General features: G+C 42.4%; 1 protein-coding gene across 4 annotated transcripts; it reads right to left on the bottom strand.

Annotated features, from left to right (window-relative positions):
• Positions 1 to 900: 900 nt before the first annotated feature.
• On the bottom strand, positions 901 to 20086 carry nr2c1 (nuclear receptor subfamily 2, group C, member 1). 4 transcript variants are annotated; one of them, XM_036518325.1, is made up of 14 exons: positions 19992 to 20086; positions 17398 to 17525; positions 15359 to 15553; positions 14879 to 14960; positions 14248 to 14427; positions 13130 to 13277; positions 12484 to 12580; positions 10281 to 10465; positions 9638 to 9791; positions 6590 to 6711; positions 5784 to 5923; positions 4936 to 5073; positions 2121 to 2226; positions 901 to 1638 (listed from the first exon to the last, which is right to left on the bottom strand). In XM_036518325.1, exons 2-14 carry the CDS (start codon positions 17467 to 17469, stop codon positions 1464 to 1466), a joined length of 1794 nt encoding a protein of 597 aa, XP_036374218.1. In that variant the 5' UTR covers positions 17470 to 17525; positions 19992 to 20086; the 3' UTR covers positions 901 to 1463. The 4 variants fall into 4 exon arrangements, with proteins under 4 accessions (XP_036374218.1, XP_036374219.1, XP_036374220.1 ...); XM_036518326.1 differs by lacking the exon at positions 19992 to 20086 and adding an exon at positions 19267 to 19556; XM_036518327.1 differs by lacking the exon at positions 19992 to 20086 and adding an exon at positions 18147 to 18453.
• Positions 20087 to 22556: the final 2470 nt, after the last annotated feature.

Raw genomic sequence — 22556 nt, forward strand, 5'->3', positions numbered from 1 at the left:
AGCTAATTTTAGCTTTGTGGAAACAACGATTTAATGTTAAAAATGTAGCAAATTCTAGCTGAAAACTATGAGAAGCTTAATAACACTGATGAAAACATAACAAACCAAAGGGTTAAATACGAGCTAGCATAGAGGCTAACGTCACAACAGTGTGAAAGATGGACCGCAGTAAACAGTGAAAAGTGTGGCTTCACTTTAGAAAACAAAATGACAACAAGGCAAAGTGCAATGCATGTGGGAAGCTAATCAGCTGCAAGTCAGGTTGCACATCAAATCTGACCAAACATTTAAGGCAGCACAGCGTCAATCTGAAAGACTGTGTTTGATGTCTTGCGATAAGCAAGAATAAGCAGAGGGCACACTGGGCACACCTCTGATGGCCTCACGGCAAGTCATCCCACTCTGACACCATTTGTAGCGAAGGGCGAGAGCAGTCACCCCACCCAGCCTCAAACCTGGGTCTACGGGGTACCAAACTGAAGCTTTGACCGCGACGCCAAAGAGCCTGGCTTTTGTCAAAAACCTGTTATGTGGAGTAATACACAAACTGTTAACTGAACACATTAGTATTTGGACCAAATATGCATAATGGATCTTTATACTTTTCTGAGATGGTTTATTTTATTTTGCTTGGCATCTGTTAAGCAATTCCATCCACATGTTCCAATGAGTATGAGTGCATGTGCAAACTGAGCCTTGATAGTCTTTTTTATTTTATTATATGTACATATTTATATACACAAAACAAAGCCTTCTTGTCCAAGCTAAGCAAGTTACAATGTGAGCATTATTCTCTGTTGAAAAAAAAATATGACTCCATACACATAAACTCTATACACGCATGATTTCAAGATGTCTTGAAATACCTTAATATAAACTAACCAAGACAGGAAGCCGTCCAAAGCAAAAGAGAATAATGTTCACATTCCATGATTCATTCACATGAAAAGGACTGTATCATCAGACAAACGGGCTTCAGGGAGTAAAAAAAGACCAAAAATATTTAAAAAGTACAACCAAAACTCTGAATTTCGTTCAGTCCCAAATCTATAAGAACCACACAGGCCATCTCACCAGTGTCTTCTACGCATTTCAGACCAATTTAGAACATGCCCACTAAAAACAACCATGGTTCTGCTTAAACGTTTCAATTCACAATCTGACTGACGGAGTTGATAGATTCCACCGCGTGGAGGGCCATGGTAATGATTTGGCTGCTGTGAGTCAGCCCTGTGTTTAGATGACTTAATTTTACACTGTGACAGCTGGAATCTGTAGCTCCCATTACCCAGATGACTGAAGTGACAATCTGACACTGCAAAGCCTGCATATTTCACTGAAGAGTAGGCTGAGGTACCAATCTGACAGTTGGGGTCGGCAGATTCGGTTTTTGAGAGTATAACCGCTTGCAGTCTTTAGACACCGTCTATGCGACAGGGCTTGCGATCCAGCTGATGCGCTGTTCAGATAACAGCAGCGACCACTTGGCTGTTGTAGTCGGTGGACTCCATCTTGAGGATGTAGGGGATGATGCTGTCAATCTGCACATTGCCGATGAGGCCAGCAAAGAAGAGCTCCTCTGTGACGCCGGCATTCATCAGCCGCAGGGCGGGGACCCGCAAGAGCAGCTTTGACAGCCTGGGGGGGAGAGACCATCACACAGGGAACCATGGGATACAAGGACTAGAGCCCTGCAGGATACACACACACACCACCAGACCAGAGTCCTGCATGACACACACACACCACCAGACCAGAGTCCTGCATCTCTCTCTCTCTCTCTCTCTCTCTCTCTCACACACACACACACACACACACACACACACACACACCACCAGACCAGAGACCTGCATGACACACACACCACCAGACCAGAGCCACAATCCCACAGACACAATTGCATAATTTTATGTATTTCAAATGGAATGAAAAACACTCAATGTCCACCAAATGCAACAAAAGAACATGACAAAATCTGAGGGGGTAACCCCAATATTATAGGGAGTTTTGAATCAGTGAAGCATGGTGCCAGGCTATACTAGGGAATACAGTTCTCTGGTATGAAGAAAAATGGCTCACACACACAGGCACACATATATACAAACAAAAACACGCCTTACCGGTAAGTGTCCTCTGGGTATGTCCTGGTGACATAGTCCTGCAGCTCCATGTAGGCCTTCTCCTGGAACCTCTCGATCTGCAGAGTGTTGTCTATTCCCGGGTGATCTGAGGAAACACAGCCATTGTGAGACCACCATGCACAGAAAATCCATGCACACAACCCTCAACCAAAATACTAACTTTACTACATTATCTTGCAGCACATTTGCAGAGACTCTTATACAGAGTGACTTACATGCAGGGCTGCCCCCTAATAGTCAAGCAAACCATTAGTTGACCAAGTTTTCATTGGTTGGCTAGTCACAGAAAAAAAAAAAAACCCTCAAACTCCATTCGGGAGCTGCACCTTGTCATCAAAAAGTTATTAGACTATGTCGGGCAGGAAATCATTCAAAGCGTGGGATCATTTTGAGCGTGTACAGGACGACCCCAAGAAGGTGACATGCAAACTCTGCATGCAAAGATCTTCCTATCATTCGTCGACCTCAAACATGACTTATCATCTGAAACATGTAAGTAGCCTAACATTATTATTCCGTTACGCTAAATAATTAATGGCCTAAATAACATTAACGAGTTGCAAACTTAAGGCTATATCCAGCTACAAAAATATATTGTCATATGTGCTTATCCAAGTGTTCGTGGGGACTGGGGAAGCTAAATTACCTCGCTTACTGCATGTTTAACTTCATGTGCATTTCTCTCTATAGGCGCATCCACTATATTACAAAGATGACTCCCCAGCCTCAAATTCAGCTTCGCAGCCGACACTGACTCAGAAAACACTAGTTATTTAGACCCCCCCCCCCCTTTCCGAGAAAAGGAAGAGAGATATTACGGACAGAACAGCGGATTTCATTACGCTTGACATGAGACCAATCAACATCGTCAGCGGTGAAGGTTTCAAGCAAATGGTCAAATTCCTCAAGCCAGGGTACAGCATTCCCAAACATGACACCGTAATGCACAGCATAACAAGCAAGTACAACACAACTAAAGAATTAGTTTTGAAGAAAATAAAAGTTGTACAGCAGTCAGCTTCACAACAGATATATGGATTTCTATCCAGATGGAGGGTTACATGACAGTCACTGCACACTTTATTTCTGAAGATTGGCGACTACATTCATTCGTGTTGGAAACAAAAGTGTTGGTGGTGAGCCACACAGCTGCCAATATAGCAGAGCCACTCGGTGAAGTGATGGAGGAATTTGAGATTCCTGCAGAAAAGAGGATCACAGTCGTACACGACAATGCTGCTAATAAGGTGTTGTGTGCTGAAATACTGTCTGATAACCTTTCCTGGGGTAATGTCCAGGGAGTTCATTGTGTGGGGCACACTTCAGTTGTGCATAAATGCGGTTCTGAAACAAGATCCGATCTGTCAAACCATTGCTGCTGGCTGACAGCATGTGGGGCATTTCAAGAAAAGTGCCAAGGCTACAGCAGCTCTTACTGAGAAACAAAAGCAACAGAAAGTGGCTGAACACAAACCCATCCAAGATGTCTCGACACGATGGAACTCCACCTACTTCATGCTGGAGATCCTCCTGGAACAGAGATGACCGGTTACACCTGTGCTTTCAGACCCCGGTACCACCCAATGGCCTGACCGAGATCTAGATCTTGCAGCTGCCCACTGGAGGACAGCGGAGGGCATCGTCTTAGCTCTGAAGCTTATGATCACTCTCACCGAGCTGCTCTTGCAGGATGTAAATGCATCTGTCTGCCACGCTGCCCATGCTAATAAATATGAGGAGACGCCACTTGTTGCTGCGCAATGATGACAGCATGACCGCGAAAGCACTGAAGAGAAAACTAACCGAAGAAATTGACAAGAGATGGGAGCTCACAGGGAGTCTCGAGACCAGCATATATATCCAAGCTGCTGTCCTACACCCATGTTTTAAGAGCTTGTCATTCCTCGATGCAGAGAAACGGGACAAAACATACTTGACGGTGTCGGATCTGGCTGAGAGTTTATCTCCAGCGGAAGCTGCTCAGAAAGAGGATCGTGACAGCAGTACAGAGGAAAGTGAGCCCGCACCGAAAGAGAAAAGGGAAAAGCAGCAGGAGATATCCATGCTGATGGCTACTGATGAAGAGCAGCAGACAGGAGAGAACAGTGACATTAAGATATACTTGGAGGACCAAACAAAGTTTGATTCGGGGCCACAGACATGGTGGGAAAAAATGAGGAACGCTATCCTAAGCTTGCCAGAGCAGCTGAGCATGTGTACTCCATCCCTTCCACGTCCACGCCATTGGAGTGCATCTTCTCGAAGGCCAGCTTCATTGCGAGCAAGACACGGAGCTCACTTCTCCCTGACAACGTGGACAAACTCGTGTTCCTTTCTCATAATATGAGAGGACTGCGATCGGAGGAAAAAAAACAGCGACAATGAGTCAGGTAGTAGCCTAGCCTAATATAATAAACACACCTTTGTTCAGTTTGTTGCTAAAATAGTCTATAGGCTAATTGATAATTCGTTTGGCCTGTTGTGAAAAACGAAATGCATGTTAATGTTGCATTTTTGTTTGCATTCTGACCTCAGAAAAAATTGAAAGTTTTCATTCCATGTTGAGGCTACTTCTCCATAGGCCTGTTTATTTTTGCACTGATATTTCTCTTTTAAGTATTTCAGTTTGCTGTATATTTATTTATTCATTTGTTTATATAATTTATATTTATTTACATTTTAAAAAGAAACAAAAATATTTTTTCAATTTTGTTTTTTAACAAAAGGCTGTTTTTTTATTTATCATTTGTTTTTTGTTTGGTGTTACAAGTTCAGTTCAGTTCTTCAGACTTACCAGGGCTGAAGAGGACGATGGCTTTGAGGTAGGCGTACTCGTATGCGTCGGGGGACAGCTTGGACATGCTGTTGCAGAACTCCTGCATCCTCCAGATGTGCTCCATCACCAGCTTCACTCTCTCTGCGGAAAGTTTCTCTGTGAGGAGAGCAGACGGGGAAGCAGGGGTGACCTCAATTCAGCAAGGGGGCGTTCTACCAACACACTTAAGTCTGGGTTGGGATTGATGTTGAAGTTGTTAACATTGGACACTTTGCATTTAAAAAAATTAGATTAGATAATGTCATCTAAGTCAAATGGCTTTAAATCTTTAAATATTTTGATCGATTAAGTTTGTGATCTACTAGCTCTCCTCAGGAATTCAATGGCAGCTAATTTTATTATGGCCAGATATCCTCCCTTCCTTCTTTTCAACATGAAGGAAGTTAAGGTTGGTGACAGGAAGCTCCGCAACTGTCTTCATTCCATGTGTTATACTACGTACCTTTAAGAATATTCATAGTGACCCGGCAAATTTGAACTCCTATAGCTTCAACAATGGCAGAAACAGAATTTTAAATGTAGGATGCATGGAACTGACTCTCTGGTCCATATATAAAGAAACTGTGATGAAACTTACTAAGACAGCTCTGAACTTGGGCTTTGAACTTCCAAGGTCCTGCTACCTAAAGATGATCAGATAAAGGCGGCAGTGCACGTGTGTCTTAAAGTTGATTTTCATGCGGAAAATCAGTGGTGTGAATCACCACCCGCCTCAGACACATGTCCTTCTTATACAATGAGTGCCGAAAACAAATTGGTCCCCACACAGGAAGTGCATGTCGCATTGATATGGGTCCCCCACTCACCTTCCTGTAGGCTGTTCTGTAAGTGGTTGATAATGGCGGCCAGGATGGTTGCCACATTCATCACTTGTGCGCACTGGGCCAGGCCGAGGGCAAACAGCTCGTTCCAGCACGCCTTCATCAGGTTGATGTTGTTGTCTTGCCTGAGGTTGGGGGGATGGATACAAGCCATTAATAAACATGTTCGGGGCTGAAGGCTGAGACCAGGCTATCAATAAACCCAATGCAAGGGGCTTTAGGTGTATCAATAAACACTTCCAACATACATGAACTATTCTGGAATTACACACAGAATTTCCTGTCAAAATGATTACCATCAAATAGTATCCCATTTGTTGCTTTCAGATGGAAGGGAGGAAGAGAACTGCATTAACAACACCTCATTAACATCAGTGCTCTGACTCAGGGCACATGGATTCTGCAACAAACCAAACTGAGAGGGACCTACAGGAAACAACCCAACTTTTGTCATAGATACACAGCATCTTCCACACCTCTGAATCATGTGAATACTTTGCAGACAGATGTGGCTCTTATTTGGCATGACAGATGACAGATCTGGCATGACATTTTATAATAAGGGTTTTACCCAGGTAATCCAGTGTGACATATTCCTGCCCCAAATCCTACACCAAGTGTTTCCACTTTTAGTAAGCATTGCTATTCAGCAATGCTATTTTACCGCTTAGTAGGTGACACGTGACTTCTGCATTTCCACACAGAAAGAGAGAGCTACAGACACGAAACAGGAAAGGGAAAGGGCTGGAGAGGCAGGGGTGAAGGGGGAGGGGGCAGAGGGGAACGCTCACCCCAGGGCTTGGAAGGCGGGTATGGAGCGTGCCCAGTGCATGGAGAGAAAGAGCAGGCGGGAGGCAGACTCGCAGATGTAGTTCACATTCAGGAACTCTGGCACAGGCAGTGGCATCATCAGCTGCAGAGAGACGTTACAGCACTGTTACTATGGCATCAAAGCCGCAGAGAAAAATTACAGCACTGTTACTATGGCATCAAAGCTGCAGAGAGATGTTACAGGACTGTTACTATGGGATTATCAGGTACAAAGCAACATTATTGCATTGTGACCATGGCACCATTAGCTACAAATAAGAACATAAGAACATATGATGACGAGAACAGGCCATTCGGCCCAACTAAGCTCGCCATTTCTTAATTAAAGAGTATCCAGAACTGCATCAAGTTTAGACTTGAACACAGCAAGGGTCTCTGCCTCAACTACATGACCTGGCAACCTATTCCATGTATTGATAACTCTTTGTGTAAAATAATATTTCCTTATATCAGTGCGGAACTTACTCTTAACTAGTTTCCATTTATGTCCTCTTGTTTAACAGACTGAACTCAGCCTAAAGAATCTATTATAGATTCCTTTTATAAATTTAAATACCTCAATTAAATCGCCCCTAAGCCTCCTCTCGCTTAGTCTAAATAGGTTAAGTAACTTGAGTCTTTCCTCATAGCTTTTATATTTCATGCCAGGAACTAATTTAGTTGCCCTTCTTTGAACCTTTTCTAGAGCTTCAATATCTTTTTTATAGTGCAGTGCCCAGAACTGCACACAGTATTCCAGGTGCGGTCTAAGGCATTGTATAATTTCAATATAACCTCTTTAGATTTATACTCAATACTTTTGGCTATATATCCCAGCATCCTGTTGGCCTTTTTTACTGCTACAGCACACTGCTTAGATCCTGTTAAGCTTGGGTCAACCATTACTCCCAAGTCCTTTTCAAATTGAGCACATTCTAGTTTTTTTCCACCCATGAAGTAGTCTTGTCTAAGGTTCTTATTTCCCACATGCAAGACTTTACATTTATCTAAACTGAATGTCATCTGCCAGGTATCTGCCCACTTTTGGATGCTGTTTAGGTCTTCCTGTATTACCTTAGTTGATTCTATACTGTTGGCTAGACCCCCTAGTTTTGTGTCATCTGCAAATTTTACTATTTTACTACTAACCTCTGCATCAAGATCATTTATGTATATAAGAAATAGCAAAGGCCCCAACACCGATCCCTGCGGGACTCCACTTCGTACAGGACCCTGCTCTGATACAATTCCTCCCACAGTTACAGTCTGCTTTATATTAGACAACCAACTTCGAACCCACTCAGTGATAGCTCCTGTAATTCCTGCAGATGTCATTTTCAATATGAGTCTCTCGTACAGAACTTTGTCAAATGCCTTTTGAAAGTCCAAACAGATAATATCATAAGCTTGGTTTGAGTCCAGACATGCTGTAGCTTCCTCAAAGAAGTCCAGGAGGTTTGTTAAGCACGACCTCCCTCTGTGAAAACCATGTTGGCTATCATTTAGAACACCATTTCATTCCAGGAATAATTCCAAATTATCCCTAATGATGGATTCCAGTATTTTGCATGCCATACAAGTTAAGATGACAGGCCTATAATTTCCTGGTTCAGTCCGGTCTCCTTTCTTGTAGATAGGTACTACACTGCCATGTTTCCAGTCATCTGGTATTTCTCCAGTTTTAAGGGATTGCTTAAAAATAACTGTCAGAGGCTTGTAAACCACCTCTGCTAGTTCTCTGAGAACTTGGATATATTCCATCAGGGCCTGCTGCCTTATTTGTTTTAAGTTTTTGAAGTTTATCTAGTACTTCTGCATCATTTAAATCAATTTCCTCTATAAGTCTCAGAACTGACTGCATCTGAAGGCATATGCAAAAACACTTCACTAGTGAAACTCTCCACAAAGTAAGCAAGGCAATAGCTTTGTTATCATAAACCATAACCCAATCCTTATTTTTTATACCTCTTATTTCATCCTTAACTATCCTTTTTTGACCTTAATATTGAAAAAAACGTTTAGAGTTGCTCTTTACATCTAGTGCAATCTGTCTTTCAAAACACCTTTTAGCTTCCCTTATTTTTTTCTTAACTTGAGCTCGCATATTACTGTATTCAATCTTATTACTATCTGAGCTCTCCAACTTGTATTTTCTAAATAATTTCCTTTTTTGTTTCAAACTGTTCCGTAGCGACTTATTCATCCACTGTGGATGCTTCTTTTTCAGCTTTCCTTTTCTCAATAGAGAAAGTAGATGTTACTGCACTCTTACCCTGGCATCATCAGCTGCAGAGATAGCTTACTGGACTCTTACTATGGTGTCATCAGTTAAAAACAGACGTTACAGGGGGGCGGCAGTGTAGCATAGTGGAAAGGTTGCCGGTTTGATTCCCCGCTGCGGCACAGCTGTTGTACCCTTGGGCAAGGTACTTAACCCCACAATTGCCTCAGGAAATATCCAGCTGTATAAATGGATAGCATTGTAACTAATGTAAGTCGCTCTGGGTAAGAGCGTCTGCTAAATGCCAATAATGTAATGTAATGTAATCTTACAGCAATGTTTCTATTGTACCGCCACATAGATAAGCCAACAGAAATAACGACCAAGGAGTCACTTCCATGGTGTGAAAATAACTTAAGTCAATTGAGTCCAGCTACCATGGCTTCTTTCCACAGACAACCACTGAAATATGATTTCTAGAGCTGCTCCTATAATTAAAAACAAAGGATGCATGTAAGCATTGAACAAATGTAAGCTTTGGGCAGCACTATGAAAATGACAATCATTGTTCAAATTCACATGCAGTTTATTGTTTAAGCCAGACACTTTTATCACTCCTGAACATGACAGATGTTCACCAGCACCAAAAAGCACAAGCAGGATATTTTGCTCAAAGCTCAAAGAACAGCTAAAACATTTTAATCACTGACATGCTGACGCTGGGCTTCTTGGCTGCATTTGTCTCAACAGCAATCTGAATCCCGCATTTAAAGTGTTCAGGGTTCAAAGGTTAGATTGTGTTGCTCACCTTGAAGGGTACGTGGATGTCTGAGAGCAGCGGGCCGTCCAGCTCCACCACACTGCCCGACTGGTCACCTGACACCAAGTGCATGCTAGCCTCCATGGCCTCACCTGCAGAGCCCTCCGCCGTGTTCAGTGCCTTGGCCAGTGTGTCAAACGCCCTGTCAAATGTGCAGCCATAGCAGTGGGTCAATACAAACACAAACCAGTTCAATACACACAGTCAATGCAAACACAAACCAGTCAATAAACAAATGCAACCAGTCATTACAAACACAACCAGCAAATATACACATACAAAACAGGTCACTGTACACATACACACAGTCAATACAAACACAATCAGTCCCTACACACACAACCAGTCAAAACAAACATAGCCAGTCAATACAAATACAACCAGTGAATACCAATACAGTCATTATACACATACACACAATCAGTCAAAACAAACACAACATTTTTTACACTTGCTTTTACATTTGTCCTTGGGATGCATTTAAAAAGTTCATTATTGTCTGTTACATCCCATGCTGTCTCTTCTTATATGAAGCATGGTCAACAGGTCAGTTTAACTGCCATGTATCCCTGGGATACCAAATTTCAATTTTCAGTTGCAGAAGTGGAAAACTGAAATGACAATGACTCACCGTGTGATGTCACTTGTGGTTTGCTCCTCCCCTTGTACCTCAGACATTGAGCCGTCCCCATTGCTCAGCGTCTCCATACCTGATAGGTCGGTGTTGCTGTCACTCATCTCTCTCGCCTTACTCAGGTGGGCGAGTGAGGTCACCACATTGGCCAACGTGCTCAGGTCATCCTGGCAGGGGTCGCACTAAGAGATCAGAGTCATTATAAGCCTTGTACGCAATGCTCCAGGTCATTCCTCAATCTGCAGCCACAACTTGCATCTTGGATAGCTTGGGACACGCTTTAAATTATCATATATGGGAAACACTGCAAGCAATTTGATAAAAAGTACTACTGTTATGTAGGAGTGGGTGATATGTCAAATATACTCGATGTATCGTGGCTTGTTCTACGTGGGATGTAGTAAATGACTATATCGCGAACATCAAGTACAAATTGTCACATATTTTTTTTAAGCCGCCGGCATGAGACTTGCTTTGGCGTTTCACTTCTCTCGCTCTCTCCTATGGCTCTCTCCCTCTCACAGACACAAAAAGAAAAAACTCATATACATACGTCACACACACTTGCCTGCCCATCCAGACCACTCTTCCGGGCAAGTGTGTGTGACGTATATAGGTGAGATGTGTGTTCTCGTATCTGGAGGGAACAGGGAGAGAGCCTGGCAAGAGTGAAAGAAGTGAAGTGCTAAAGCGAGTTTATACATGCTGAGTTCGGAAACGGTTATAGAAGATGGAGGCGGATGAATTGGTTACGAAAAAAAAACAGCACTGCATCCATTGTCTAGCAGTGGTTTGGGTATCCAGGGCTCCAGACTGCAACCATTTCTTGAGAGTGTGTGAGTTAAAATTTCACATGGTCACATTCGTGCGAGTTTTAATTATCATTAAAACCGTGGTTGATTACCGCGCTTTGAAAAACTCACGTTAAATACTGCCTAGCATCAACCAAAGTTAGCAAGTCTCCCAGACGCAGCAGGCATAGCATGCAACGTGGGTTTGTTTTGCGTCAGTGAAAACATGGGGGAAGGCAGTGATAGCGCTCTGGAGATTTTTTAACAGTATAAATTTTCATACCGTTTCATCTCTAGTGCAATTAGAACACTAGATTGGAAAATTTCTAGCTAATTTTATTTTTGCGGGAACAGCGATTTAATGTTAAAAAATATAGCAAATGCTAACTGAAAACAATGAGAAGCTGAGAAGCAGGGAGAGACCGACTGAGCCAGTGAAGAAGAAAAAGTACTACTTTCAACCACAATGGCACAGTACCCGTGGTCACGGTACGAGGGAAACAATGTTCAGATTAAAATATTTTGCAAATTTCAAGTCTTGAGTCACTGTCAATCTTTACATCAATGCAAAACTAGGGTATGCAAATTAAGACAACTATTCATCAGCATGCAAGGTCATTGATTAATACCATGCTTAATACCAAAAAAAAAGGGTGCGACCAAATCATGTGCTGGTGCGACCAACTGAAGAAGTTGGTACCACCAGTGCTACCAGTGGAAAAGTTAGTGGAGCCCTGGTATTGCATGGAAGATGTTGAACAAATAATGGTTATCTGCAAAATATGCAGCAAAATAACGTTTTGTTAAACTTAAGTTGGTTGTGATTTCCCCCTTTTTGCATGCAAGTTTAAAATTCCAATAGAAACCACAAATGAATATAAACAAGAATGTTTTAATATGTTGCAGGGACTAGTAGAATCATCATACTGGTGTGATTGTATGCATCAAAGGGTTAAATTGAGCATTTATGAAGTGCTTTAGAGGAGATTTCAAAATATCGAGATATATATTGTATATCGCGATATAGCCTAAAAATATTGCGATATTATTTATAGGCCATATCGCCCAGCCCTACTGCTATGGACATGCACAATGTGCACGGTGAGTAATTGTTTAAATTGTAAATTGTAGCTCTATCTCTATGCAGTCAAGGTTCATACTGTCCCACAATTCACATGAAATTTCAAAAACTTTTTTGTTTTTGTCTTATCAAATTACAATGACTTCATGCTAATTTTCCAGAAGCTCTGGTTTCATAGGATTGCATGGTATATGCTTCCATCTTGAACTCCTCCATATTCCCTTCAGAGTTCAAATGCTTCTATTTCTGTGCTTTTCATGAGTTAAGGTGCAGCCTGTAGTATAGTAGCTGTGGCTTCATAAGGGGGAGCATTTCAGCTGGTTCTTACCTTGTCTGGGGATGACGGGACCATGATGGTGTTCTCCAGTTTGGTAAAAGGCTGTTGGATGTTTAACAACATGCCCGACTCCAGCAGGCTTGTGGACCTGCCCTCAGAAACACACAAACCCCAAGTATTATTACCCCACAGGACAGTTAAAAAAACATGCCATACATGCATATTACCACCATCAATATCACTTAACAACAGGCACCAATCCTGAAGACTACAACAGTCAATATAATCAAACAACAGACACCAAAAGCTGAAACACCCCCCTTTAAATCCTAATATTTTAACAGAGAGAGCCAGGCTGAAGCAGCATGTCTTAACTGGGACCAGAACCTACAACTGTTTGTCAAGGAAGCCATGTAGCGCAATGGTAAGGAGCAGGGCTCATGATCCTGGGTTTGGGTTACTAGTAGTAGTGTACTGCTGTTATACCCTTAGGAGAGGCCACTAACCCAAAATGCTTGAGTAAATATCTAGCTATATTAATGGGTAACGTGTGAAAACTGTAAAATACAGTAAAAAGTCATTCTGGATAAGAGTGTCTGTTAAGGAAATGTAATGTGTGCCCTACCTGCATGACCAGTGCGGGCAGTTGGCTGTCAGGGTGAGTTTTCACCACAGCACTTGAGTGTGGTGGACATACCTGGTGGTCTCCTTGTCAGTCACAAACGTGGGCGTGGCTGCCAGTGGGCTGCAGAGGTTCTTGCGGATGTAGATCTTCTCCGTGGAGGCGGCACAGTTGAGGGATCTTTCCCGGGACACCTCCACTGGCTTCCGCTCACACTGCACAGCTACGGAGCGCACAGGGTGGGTTAACGGTCTGCGCTGATGTGATAGCTCCACATTGCCAGGAAGCAGACATGACTGGGAACAAGGCTATTGATTATCTTATTAATAAGATCAAAAGAGGTGGATGGTTATGGCGTCAGATTTGTGTCAAATGTCACAAGCACATGAAACATTCCCGCGAGCGCATAAAACATGCTCATGAGCAAATTATATAATTTCACACGTGCAAATATTAACTGCCACTTGCACAATATAAGTCTTCGCGCACAAATTCAACAACCAAGCGCACAAAGCAGCCACCACACACGAGAGTGCTTCTGCTTGGCGAGCGCTGGAGGGCAGACTCTTCTCTCGAAGTTGACTTCTGCTCACGCAAAGTTGAATTCTATGAGGCGCCATTGTGGACAAAAGTCGTGCAAAAAACGCGAGAAGGAACGAACCCTTTTTGTGCTAGAGAGATCCAGTTACCAGGTGAGAGAGGTCCGGTTAGCCCACGAGAGCTGTTGATTTAATATGGATAGCTAGCTAATATAATAATGATGATCATGATCATGCTGCCAACAATTATAGGCTGCAGATCAGAATAGTTATTTTTTATAGTTTAAATGCTGTTTTATTTTTCTCTCAATGTATTAATCCTTTAAGAAAAGGCCTACTATGGATTTTTAAGGGGCATTTAAAGATTGATTTAATTTCCCCCAGAAGTCTGTATGATTTTGATTGCTCATAGAGATGCGAAGTGGGACACGTCAATGGACCTGGGAAAAGGAATATCTCATTCATGTTACCATAGGCATTTACAAAAGCTAAACCAACTGGATGATATAAAGGCATGGATGTGGTAAGTAGCTGATTCATTGCCAGGCTGGCACGCTGAGTGGAGCAATCACAGTCCTGTTCTAGACAATGAAAATATATGGATGTATTGTTCACTGAGTGGTGTTTTGACTGACGTGTGTGTTGGCCACTCACAGTCCTGCTTCATGCCGAAGGCCATGCAGCGCTGCAGTCGGCAGTACTGGCAGCGGTTGCGGTGGTGCTTGTTGATGACACACTCCCCCGACCCCCTGCAGGTGTACACCAGGTTCTTCCGGATGCTCCGCTTAAAGAAGCCCTTACATCCCTCACAGCTCACCGCCCCGTAGTGACGCCCTGCAGGAGGGGGGCGAACAAATGGGGGAGAGGGCAGTAGAGAGCAATCAAGAGATGGGGGAGGGAGAGAGTGATTGAGACAGAGAAGGAGAGGGAGAGAGCAAGTGAGAGGAAAAGAGAGAGGGAAGGAGAGCATGAATGAGAAAGAAAGGTGTTGGGAGGGGAAGAGCACCGGAGAGAAGGAAAGAATAAGATTTCAAACTCCACACCAGTAATAAGCACTATGATGCCTATGTTAACTGGATAAAGCCAAGGATCTGGATTTAATGAAAACTTATTCAAACAACCTATTACAATATTAAAAAAAACAACTGCTAGTTTCTTTTCTTACAGTGTGTGTTCAGTAAAACCTAACACCAGAACAAACCTAGTCAGAGCAAGTGCTCTTTTTACACAACTTTTCACACATTTGACCTAACTCAGAGTGTGTGTGTGGGCGCATTGTTCATACCGGAGGCCTTGTCTCCACACACCACACAGTACTCCACCACAGGTTTGGCAGGAGACTGCTCTGAGCCATCTTCTGTCACAAACTGCAAACATATAACCAGTACAGTCATCAACTGGATCCAAGAACTTGAAAGAACCATTTTAGATCTATCAGAAACAGGACATCAGAAAATGAACAAAAATATGACTTTGCTCCAGTCAAAATACAATCAGTATTGTATCAGTCTGTTTGACTAAAAAGTTAACCGAAAGCAATGTTAGCATACCATTATCATTTCCAGGCATTCTGGATGACAAATCCTCTACCCTAAGAGACAGGCGTTGAACACCTACAGATCTTAGATGTACATGTCTCTATTTCATGGTTACATTGTTGTACCACTAAATTACCATCACCTGGGAGAAATAAAGCCTGAGCTGAGAGAGAGGGAGAGAAAATAAAACAAAGAGTGAGGTTGTGGCTGGTGACTGGGGATCCCACCTGGATCTGCTGTCCGGCCAGGTCAGGCGAGGTGAAGAGCAGCTGGTTGACAGCAGTGCCGTCTGGCGCAGCGAGGATGACCTTGCCCGGGGACGCCTCCTGCTTGGTCAGGATGAACTGCTGCCGCGCGGCCGGGGCCTGGTCGAATGCTGTGACAATCTGGATCTTCTGACCCGTCTGCTGGTCCGTCACAATCTGGAGAGAAGGGAGGGAAAACGAGCTTATACCCAACTGGACTGTTTCCCAGCCCTGGTCTCGAGAATGCTGTTCAAGCCATTTAATTCCCAACCTGGTCTCTAACTTCTCTATTTTTATTGAGCCATGAACTGAATACTGATCTTTGTTTGACACCACTCAAGATGTATGTCCTGTTAGGCTTTTGTTCCTTAAATGCATTGTGTGGCTGATATATCTGTCAAAGAAGCAAGTAACAGTTTTGTTCTGGTCATGTTTCCCCTTGAGTAACTTAGTCGTATTGATTAATACATTACATTACAGTGTTTAGCAGATGCTATTACCCAGAGCAACTTGCAAATAAGTGCATCACTATGCTAAGTAGTAGGGATGCACGATATTGGATATGTTCGATATGCCGATATTTTCAAACTCATTTTGGCCGATTGCTGATACAGGTTAGAGAGATGTATGTATAGATATGTATAGATGCAGTGTAATTTAAAAATGGTCTCACTCCCCTCCTCTGCTTAGCAGCACACAGCTAGCATTCTCACAGGGTGAGAAACCCAGCTGGGGGTCAGTTGATACCATTAGGCCCTCCGTTCAAGTCCCAAAGCATGAGCTCGGCGATCGCAGCCTGTCTTATTTCCCATCACATTCTTTCCTTATGGAGCCGCGATATTTATTTTGAATGAGCAGAGACACAATAAAGTTACAGAAAACGTTATTCACTGTCCAGTGTCGTTGTGTACGTGTACAAACACGACAATTACGCCCTCTGTTCGAGTCCCAAAGCAGTAACTAGGCGACTGCGGGCTGTCTTCTTTTATTTTCCATTGCCATCTGTTTCCGGAGCCGCATTATTTAAAAATGGTCTCACGCCCCTCCAGAAGCAGAGAAAAGCTTAGCAGCACACAGCTAGCATCTTCCCAGGGTGAGAAACTTAGCTATATATTTTACCCCTCCTCGCATCACTGGTGCTTAACAACCATTGCAAATAGCAATTTTGTTATCTGTTCCAGACGTTTCGAAATACTTCCATACAGCTGACATGCTGAAGCTTGTTGCTGGCGCTCATAATAAATATTTAGCATCATCGCGTGCACATAGTTAACGCGTCATCTTATCGGCCAGGCACATTGGCAGAAATTTTCATATCTGCCGATGCCGATAATTAACTTTTTTTTAAGTTTTTATCGGCTGATACCGATGTCGTGCCGATATCATTGTGCATCCCTACTAAGTAGTTATCGAGACGTATTACGAGAGGTCAGTAAGATACTGAGTTAAGTGCTAAATTAGTGTAGAGTGCTTTTGTATAGAAAATAGGGATCGCTAGGACAGATAGCGATAGAGAACCAGGCTGTGACATGCCCTTAGGCAAACACTGTCCCGTTCATTACATTACATTACTGTCATTTAGCAGACACTCTTAACCAGCGCGACTTACATAGGTTATTGTTTTATCCATTTATACAGCTGGATATTTACCGAGGCAATTGTGGGTTAAGTACGCGGCCCAAGGGTACAGCAGCAGTGCCCCAGTGAGGGAATCAAACCAGCAACCTTTCCATTACAAGCCTTGCTCCTTTGTACTATGTTACACTGCCGCCCTGCAAAATTCTACCATATTAAAACTGTGTAAAATATGCATAAAAATAACATTCCTGTACTCAGGACACCTTGTGATAATTGTGTCTTGATGGATGCATTCAACTCGCTTTTCCCTCAACAGTGGAACACTATGATTGGAGTGCCCTCTCCCACCAGCAGCTTTAGGGCTTGACCATGGACATGCCGTGTGTGTGTGTGTGTGTGTGTGTGTGTGTGTGTGTGTGTGTGTGTGTGTCGGGCCCTCGCACCTGTATTCGGTGGCCCAGTGCCATGCTTCCATCTGCCGTAACCAGCTGTATCCTCTGGGTTTGTCCGTCCATGATGATGCGTCTTCCTACTGCAGCCCCTCAGCAGCCAACCCCATGGGTCAGACAGACTGCAAATAGGCACCCCAAATGAAGAAAAGCACTGTTACATTACATAACATGCATTTAGCAGGCACTCTTACCCAGAGTGACTTCCAGCACAATAGAACATAACTGTATCCATTCAGGTTAAATGAACAGAGTTAGACCAGGCTAACAACACTCCCAGCCCAATGAGTGTGAGCACAACACCATTCCAGCCCTATCACAAGTTAACTCGTGCAATCTGACTAGGCACTGGAAGCCAAGTATACTACTGTTAATTTGCTTTATCAGTCAGTTATATAATTGTTCATTACCTGCATTAATAATAACCGAGCTTCAGACAAACTAACATTTTCACGGATAAGTTTAAAATACTGCAAACACTGTCACTGTGAATAAATCACCACTTTAAGATGGGTTGCAAACCAAATGTGCTCCTTTCCGAACAAAATGGGTACACAATGTGAATCTGACACTGCAGCTAGCTATCCACCTCTAGCAGAGCTAGGTGCTAATTTACAAAATGTACTACATTACATTATGGCTTGCAATGGTGCATAGTTAATGGGAAAAAATTAGAATTCAGCAATTACTAAACCACCTAGGCTGTTAAATAGAGAAAAACCTTGCACAGTTCACCTAAGTACCTGGATTCAGATCAACACGACCAGAGTAAGAATGATGTTTTCTCCACATGAAAAATTCTGCCTTCTTGAGCCTTACCATGGTGTTAAAGACCAATGAAAGGAATGCAGCATCCCATAGTCTACACTCGTTAAAGACTCGATGAAGAACTAGGGGGGCATCATATCATGAAAAAGAATGGGAACAGACAAAGCACCATAGAGCCATTGATTCCCCGAAGGGGTTATTGCTGCTGTATCTTAGGCAAAACCCACAATCGCCTCAGTAAATATCCAGCTGTAAAAATGGACAACATGCAAAAACTGTAAAATCGCTCTGAATATGAGCGTCTGTTAAATGACAATGTAATTTAAATCTGCTGATAAGTATACTCGATCAAAATTCAAGTGATTCTTACCGACAGACTAAACAGTATTACCTGACTTTACATACTTAGTGATACAGAGAGTGAGTGAGCGCTACCTTTTTCTTAATTCACTTAGGGACTATCTGTAACTACTTAAAAAAAACCCAAACGGGTTAAAATTAATCATTCCGAAACTATGTACTCATGCATAGTCTGTTCAGTCAGTTTATGGCATTTGTCATTTGAGGTATTTGGCTAATTTAATAACAACTCGCGACATTTAACTTAGCTAGCTAACCTGTAAGTTGCATCGTAACAGGGGAGATGGAGGCTAAACAGGACAACCAGAAGTCTAGGTAGACAGCTGAGGGGCTGTGGTCTACATATTCATAACTAGTTACATAGTTAAGCGTCTCATCAGCATCTCCACTGCAACCTAGGTAACTAGGAAATGGCACGTAGCTAGCCAGCTATGCCTTCCAGCCTCGGTGGTATAGTGGGTTCATACGGTGGGTGGATAACTAATGATGAATGATCCGGAACATGTCGCAAAACAAAACAACTAACTGGCGAGGTCCCAAGTCGTTTCATCATGAAAATCATCTGATCGATTTCAAGACATTAGATTGCAGTAAAAACATAGGCTGGAGAGTCCCAGAAAAGTTGCCGTCTGGCTACACCGGTCGACTTGATTCAAACGTCCAGAAATGACAAGTCGCCCGCATCCATCCTCCATGTTTGTTTCTTTTGGCGACAGTATTAGCTAGCTAACTAACCTGTTTGGTAGCTACGATGGCAGAAATATCGCCGTAATTAACAAACGCTAACCAGCGATCTACGTGCTGATTTGTTTTTCCCACCACAAGGGCAACGCGTTGTTTAAACCCAATACGGAAGATAAAAGTATTTCTTTTCCTGTGGGTGAAAGGTCAGCATTGACGGGTTAAAGCATGCTGCATTACGAAGGGTTCAACCAAACGGGCCGGGCGAGAGAAAGGGCTAAGGCTGGCGGGATTCACATTGGAGATGGAACGACGTCTAAAATTCGCCACAGAAGCTACACGGGAGAAATAAACTAACTTAATGCACTTAAATCATGCGATTTGAGTCAGTTATTCCGATGTTTTTAGTTTCCATGATGCGGGTAAGTTTGGTGATTAGCTAACCTAGCGGTTAGCTAGGTACTACGACGGGGAGAGGGGAATGGCAACGCGACATAGCTAGTCAGCAAAATGTAGGGTGAACGTTTCAGCATTTCAAACATTTGCTCAGTCATTGAGTCTTAAAATCTCAATATTTTAATGTTGCGATTCGAGGCAGACGCAGCGATTAAAATAATAAAGGTCAAGTTAACTACGCAATGGCCAAGCGCTTAGAAGTAGTAAGCAGGCTAGCTGGCTACCTAGCCATCTTATATTGCAAGCACTTCCTTTTTGCTTAGCCCTGCGAAACTAGCCAATGCAACGTTGTAGTAGCTGCGCTTTACAAAAACAAACCTTACCCGAAAAGGCGTGATCCTTTCTCTAATACAGCGATAATCTTTAATAAAATTGTCTACTCTTCGCCACTGCCACTGGGAGGGTCAGAGTTCGTGACCTCTTTCCGCAAAAGTGATCCACTGAGCATGCGCACAGGCAACACGTGGGTAAAGCTTGGGTTTCTTCATCAAACCGATTAGTTGGTACGCGCATATCAACGCTGCCATAGTTTATGTACATGCAGAATGAGCGTCAGTTTGACCTTTTCTTCATGGCAATTTAAGGGGTCGTTGTAGCAGCCGACCCCCTTAATTTGAGAAATTTGATGGTTCGTCTGTGATGAACAGTAGTGCCAAATGAAGGCCATTCAGATTGCAAGTAAACGCAAGCCTTATCGTCCTCTGAAAAAAGATTTCCTTGCAAATAATGTGGGTCGTCAAGCCTGAGGGCTTTGTGGATTTGGTTTATTTGGCCAGCGCGTTATGAAAATGTGTAATGGGAGAAAATGATGGCTCTCTGACTGCAACAGTATCGCACTCAGTGGAAAAACTGACAGCTGCTTATCTACCCTCAGACTGAAATCCCAGATAGGAAACTGGTGTGGCCGTGGCTGTTCAGTTGAAAAGGCGCACAGAGTTTATGTGGTTTTGGCCAGCTCAAGCTGCTGCTGACACCCTTCTCTGAGGTCAGGCTGTATCAAAGAATGAATCAAGTATCAGTAATATCATTTGCAGACATATACTATTCAGTATATATACTATTTAATATCGTAGGCACAACAATCACCTACTGCGCATTGTACACAACCTGTATCAATCATATAAGGGCAAGGAGCACTAGAAGCGAAGTAGGAAATGCAAACCAGAGATGTCAGTGTCTATCACTATTACAGCATGGTCCAGAGCACACACAAGCTAATACACTAAGAATTGCTGAGGTAGCCTACTTAATACTAGCAAACTGAATTACTCTTATCAAATCCACTGTATGAAGTGATAAAATGTAGGGGAATAGTAATGATAGAATCAATATAATAGCACAAATAGCAAACGTAATGCAACTTGTCAAAGAAACGATGGTTAAAGTGGTTTTATACGATACTAACGAAGCAGCGCAATGTTAGCGAATTCCTCTGCTTCACCATACGGCAGTTACGAAAACGGCCACGCAAGAATACCAGAATGTATTTACCAGCAAAACATCTATCTTTTCAGAAACGGGAGTGACATACTCATAAAAGCTACAATGTTGACTGTTTCCTAGCAACCTGAAAACGTTGAAAAAGAGGAAATACAAAATTCTTCACAAACAATTACAATGCCATCACCAATCCTAGTAAATAGTGTATATTGGCACACTGATCTGTGACGGATTAAGAGTGAAATTTGATGGTAAACCAGGCAAACAAGACAGCAAAACATTTAATTTATTTATTCGAAGTTTATACATTGTTCTGTGGAAACGTGTACAGGTGTTACGGTGTGGTACTGAACATGCAGTGGTGGGTTTCTACCAAATTCCCCCCCCCCCCCGCAATAAATTCCATTTCCCATAATCCACATTTTATGACATAACAGTGCAATTTTGAGTGACCCAACTTGTAGCTGTACAATGTAAACTCCTTATAAATTCATTATAAATAATCCATGGATGATCTACACCCCACTCTATTTCAAAAGGCTTTGTCAACATGAAGCTAGAATACAGCATTGCTTTTAGGAACATTTTAAATTCTTCACACCAGAAAATATTTCTGTTATTAATCAGTAAGCAGTGCATTTATATCAGTCAGATGAAAGGAAAAAATCCCACAATCATATTTTATTTCATTTAGTGCCATTATGTCATAAAACAAGCTGGGAATTCTTGACACATTTTACCCTTAGTGATTTGTAGATGACAGAACTGGTGACCCACCCTTCATAGCACCCATAAGCACCTCAGTTTTCCAAACTTTGTCTTTGTGTGGGATATCAGGGTTCTTCAGGACACCCCATCCTAGTGATTTTGCTATGCCGTGAAATAAGTAACAAAGGTATTACTTACATATAACAAGTTTTAGTTTTTTTTTTAAACATTACTTTCCTCCCATCACTACCAACAGTTAATACAAAATTCTCACAGTTATCAGATTCATACATTTAAAATGTACAATCTCACAAATGAACCTTATACAAATGACCAGTTCAGTGGCCTTGTGGTTTTTGTCATGTTTAAAGATGGAAATTTACAGGTTTTAATCCCTGGTTAAGACATTAAGGCCTAAAACTGGTACTCATCACCTGTGCTTAGCCCTAAGCAACAGAGAGACGGACGGGGGTTTATTTGTTTTCCATGGAGTGCATAGAACTTAACTTTTTTTCGCATACCATCAGCATATTGAGAAGCACCCTGAATTACCTAAAGCAGTTAGCACACTAGTGCAGTTAAACAACTTGTAATGCACCACCCCTGAGAATTACAAAGAGTACTGTGATTAGAAGGTTGGTTTACATTGGGTACTGGAATTACAGAGCTGAATGTTTTAATTACCACATAAAAGCAGACGATATCTAAAAATTGCTTAAATATATATTTATATTACATGT

The sequence above is a fragment of the Megalops cyprinoides genome, chromosome 23 (assembly GCF_013368585.1).
Source record: "Megalops cyprinoides isolate fMegCyp1 chromosome 23, fMegCyp1.pri, whole genome shotgun sequence".
NCBI classification, from domain to species: Eukaryota; Metazoa; Chordata; class Actinopteri; order Elopiformes; family Megalopidae; genus Megalops; species Megalops cyprinoides.

Bases quoted from the DNA above. Each gene is read 5' to 3' on its own strand.
- nr2c1 (XM_036518325.1), bottom strand. From the start codon at position 17,469: ATGGACGGACAAACCCAGAGGATACAGCTGGTTACGGCAGATGGAAGC. The intron at 14,961-15,358 runs GTGGGATCCCCA...ATATGTTTGCAG, and splicing joins TGGCCGGACAGCAGATCCAG to TTTGTGACAGAAGATGGCTC. The intron at 2,227-4,935 runs GTAAGTCTGAAG...GTGTTTCCTCAG, and splicing joins CATCGTCCTCTTCAGCCCTG to ATCACCCGGGAATAGACAAC.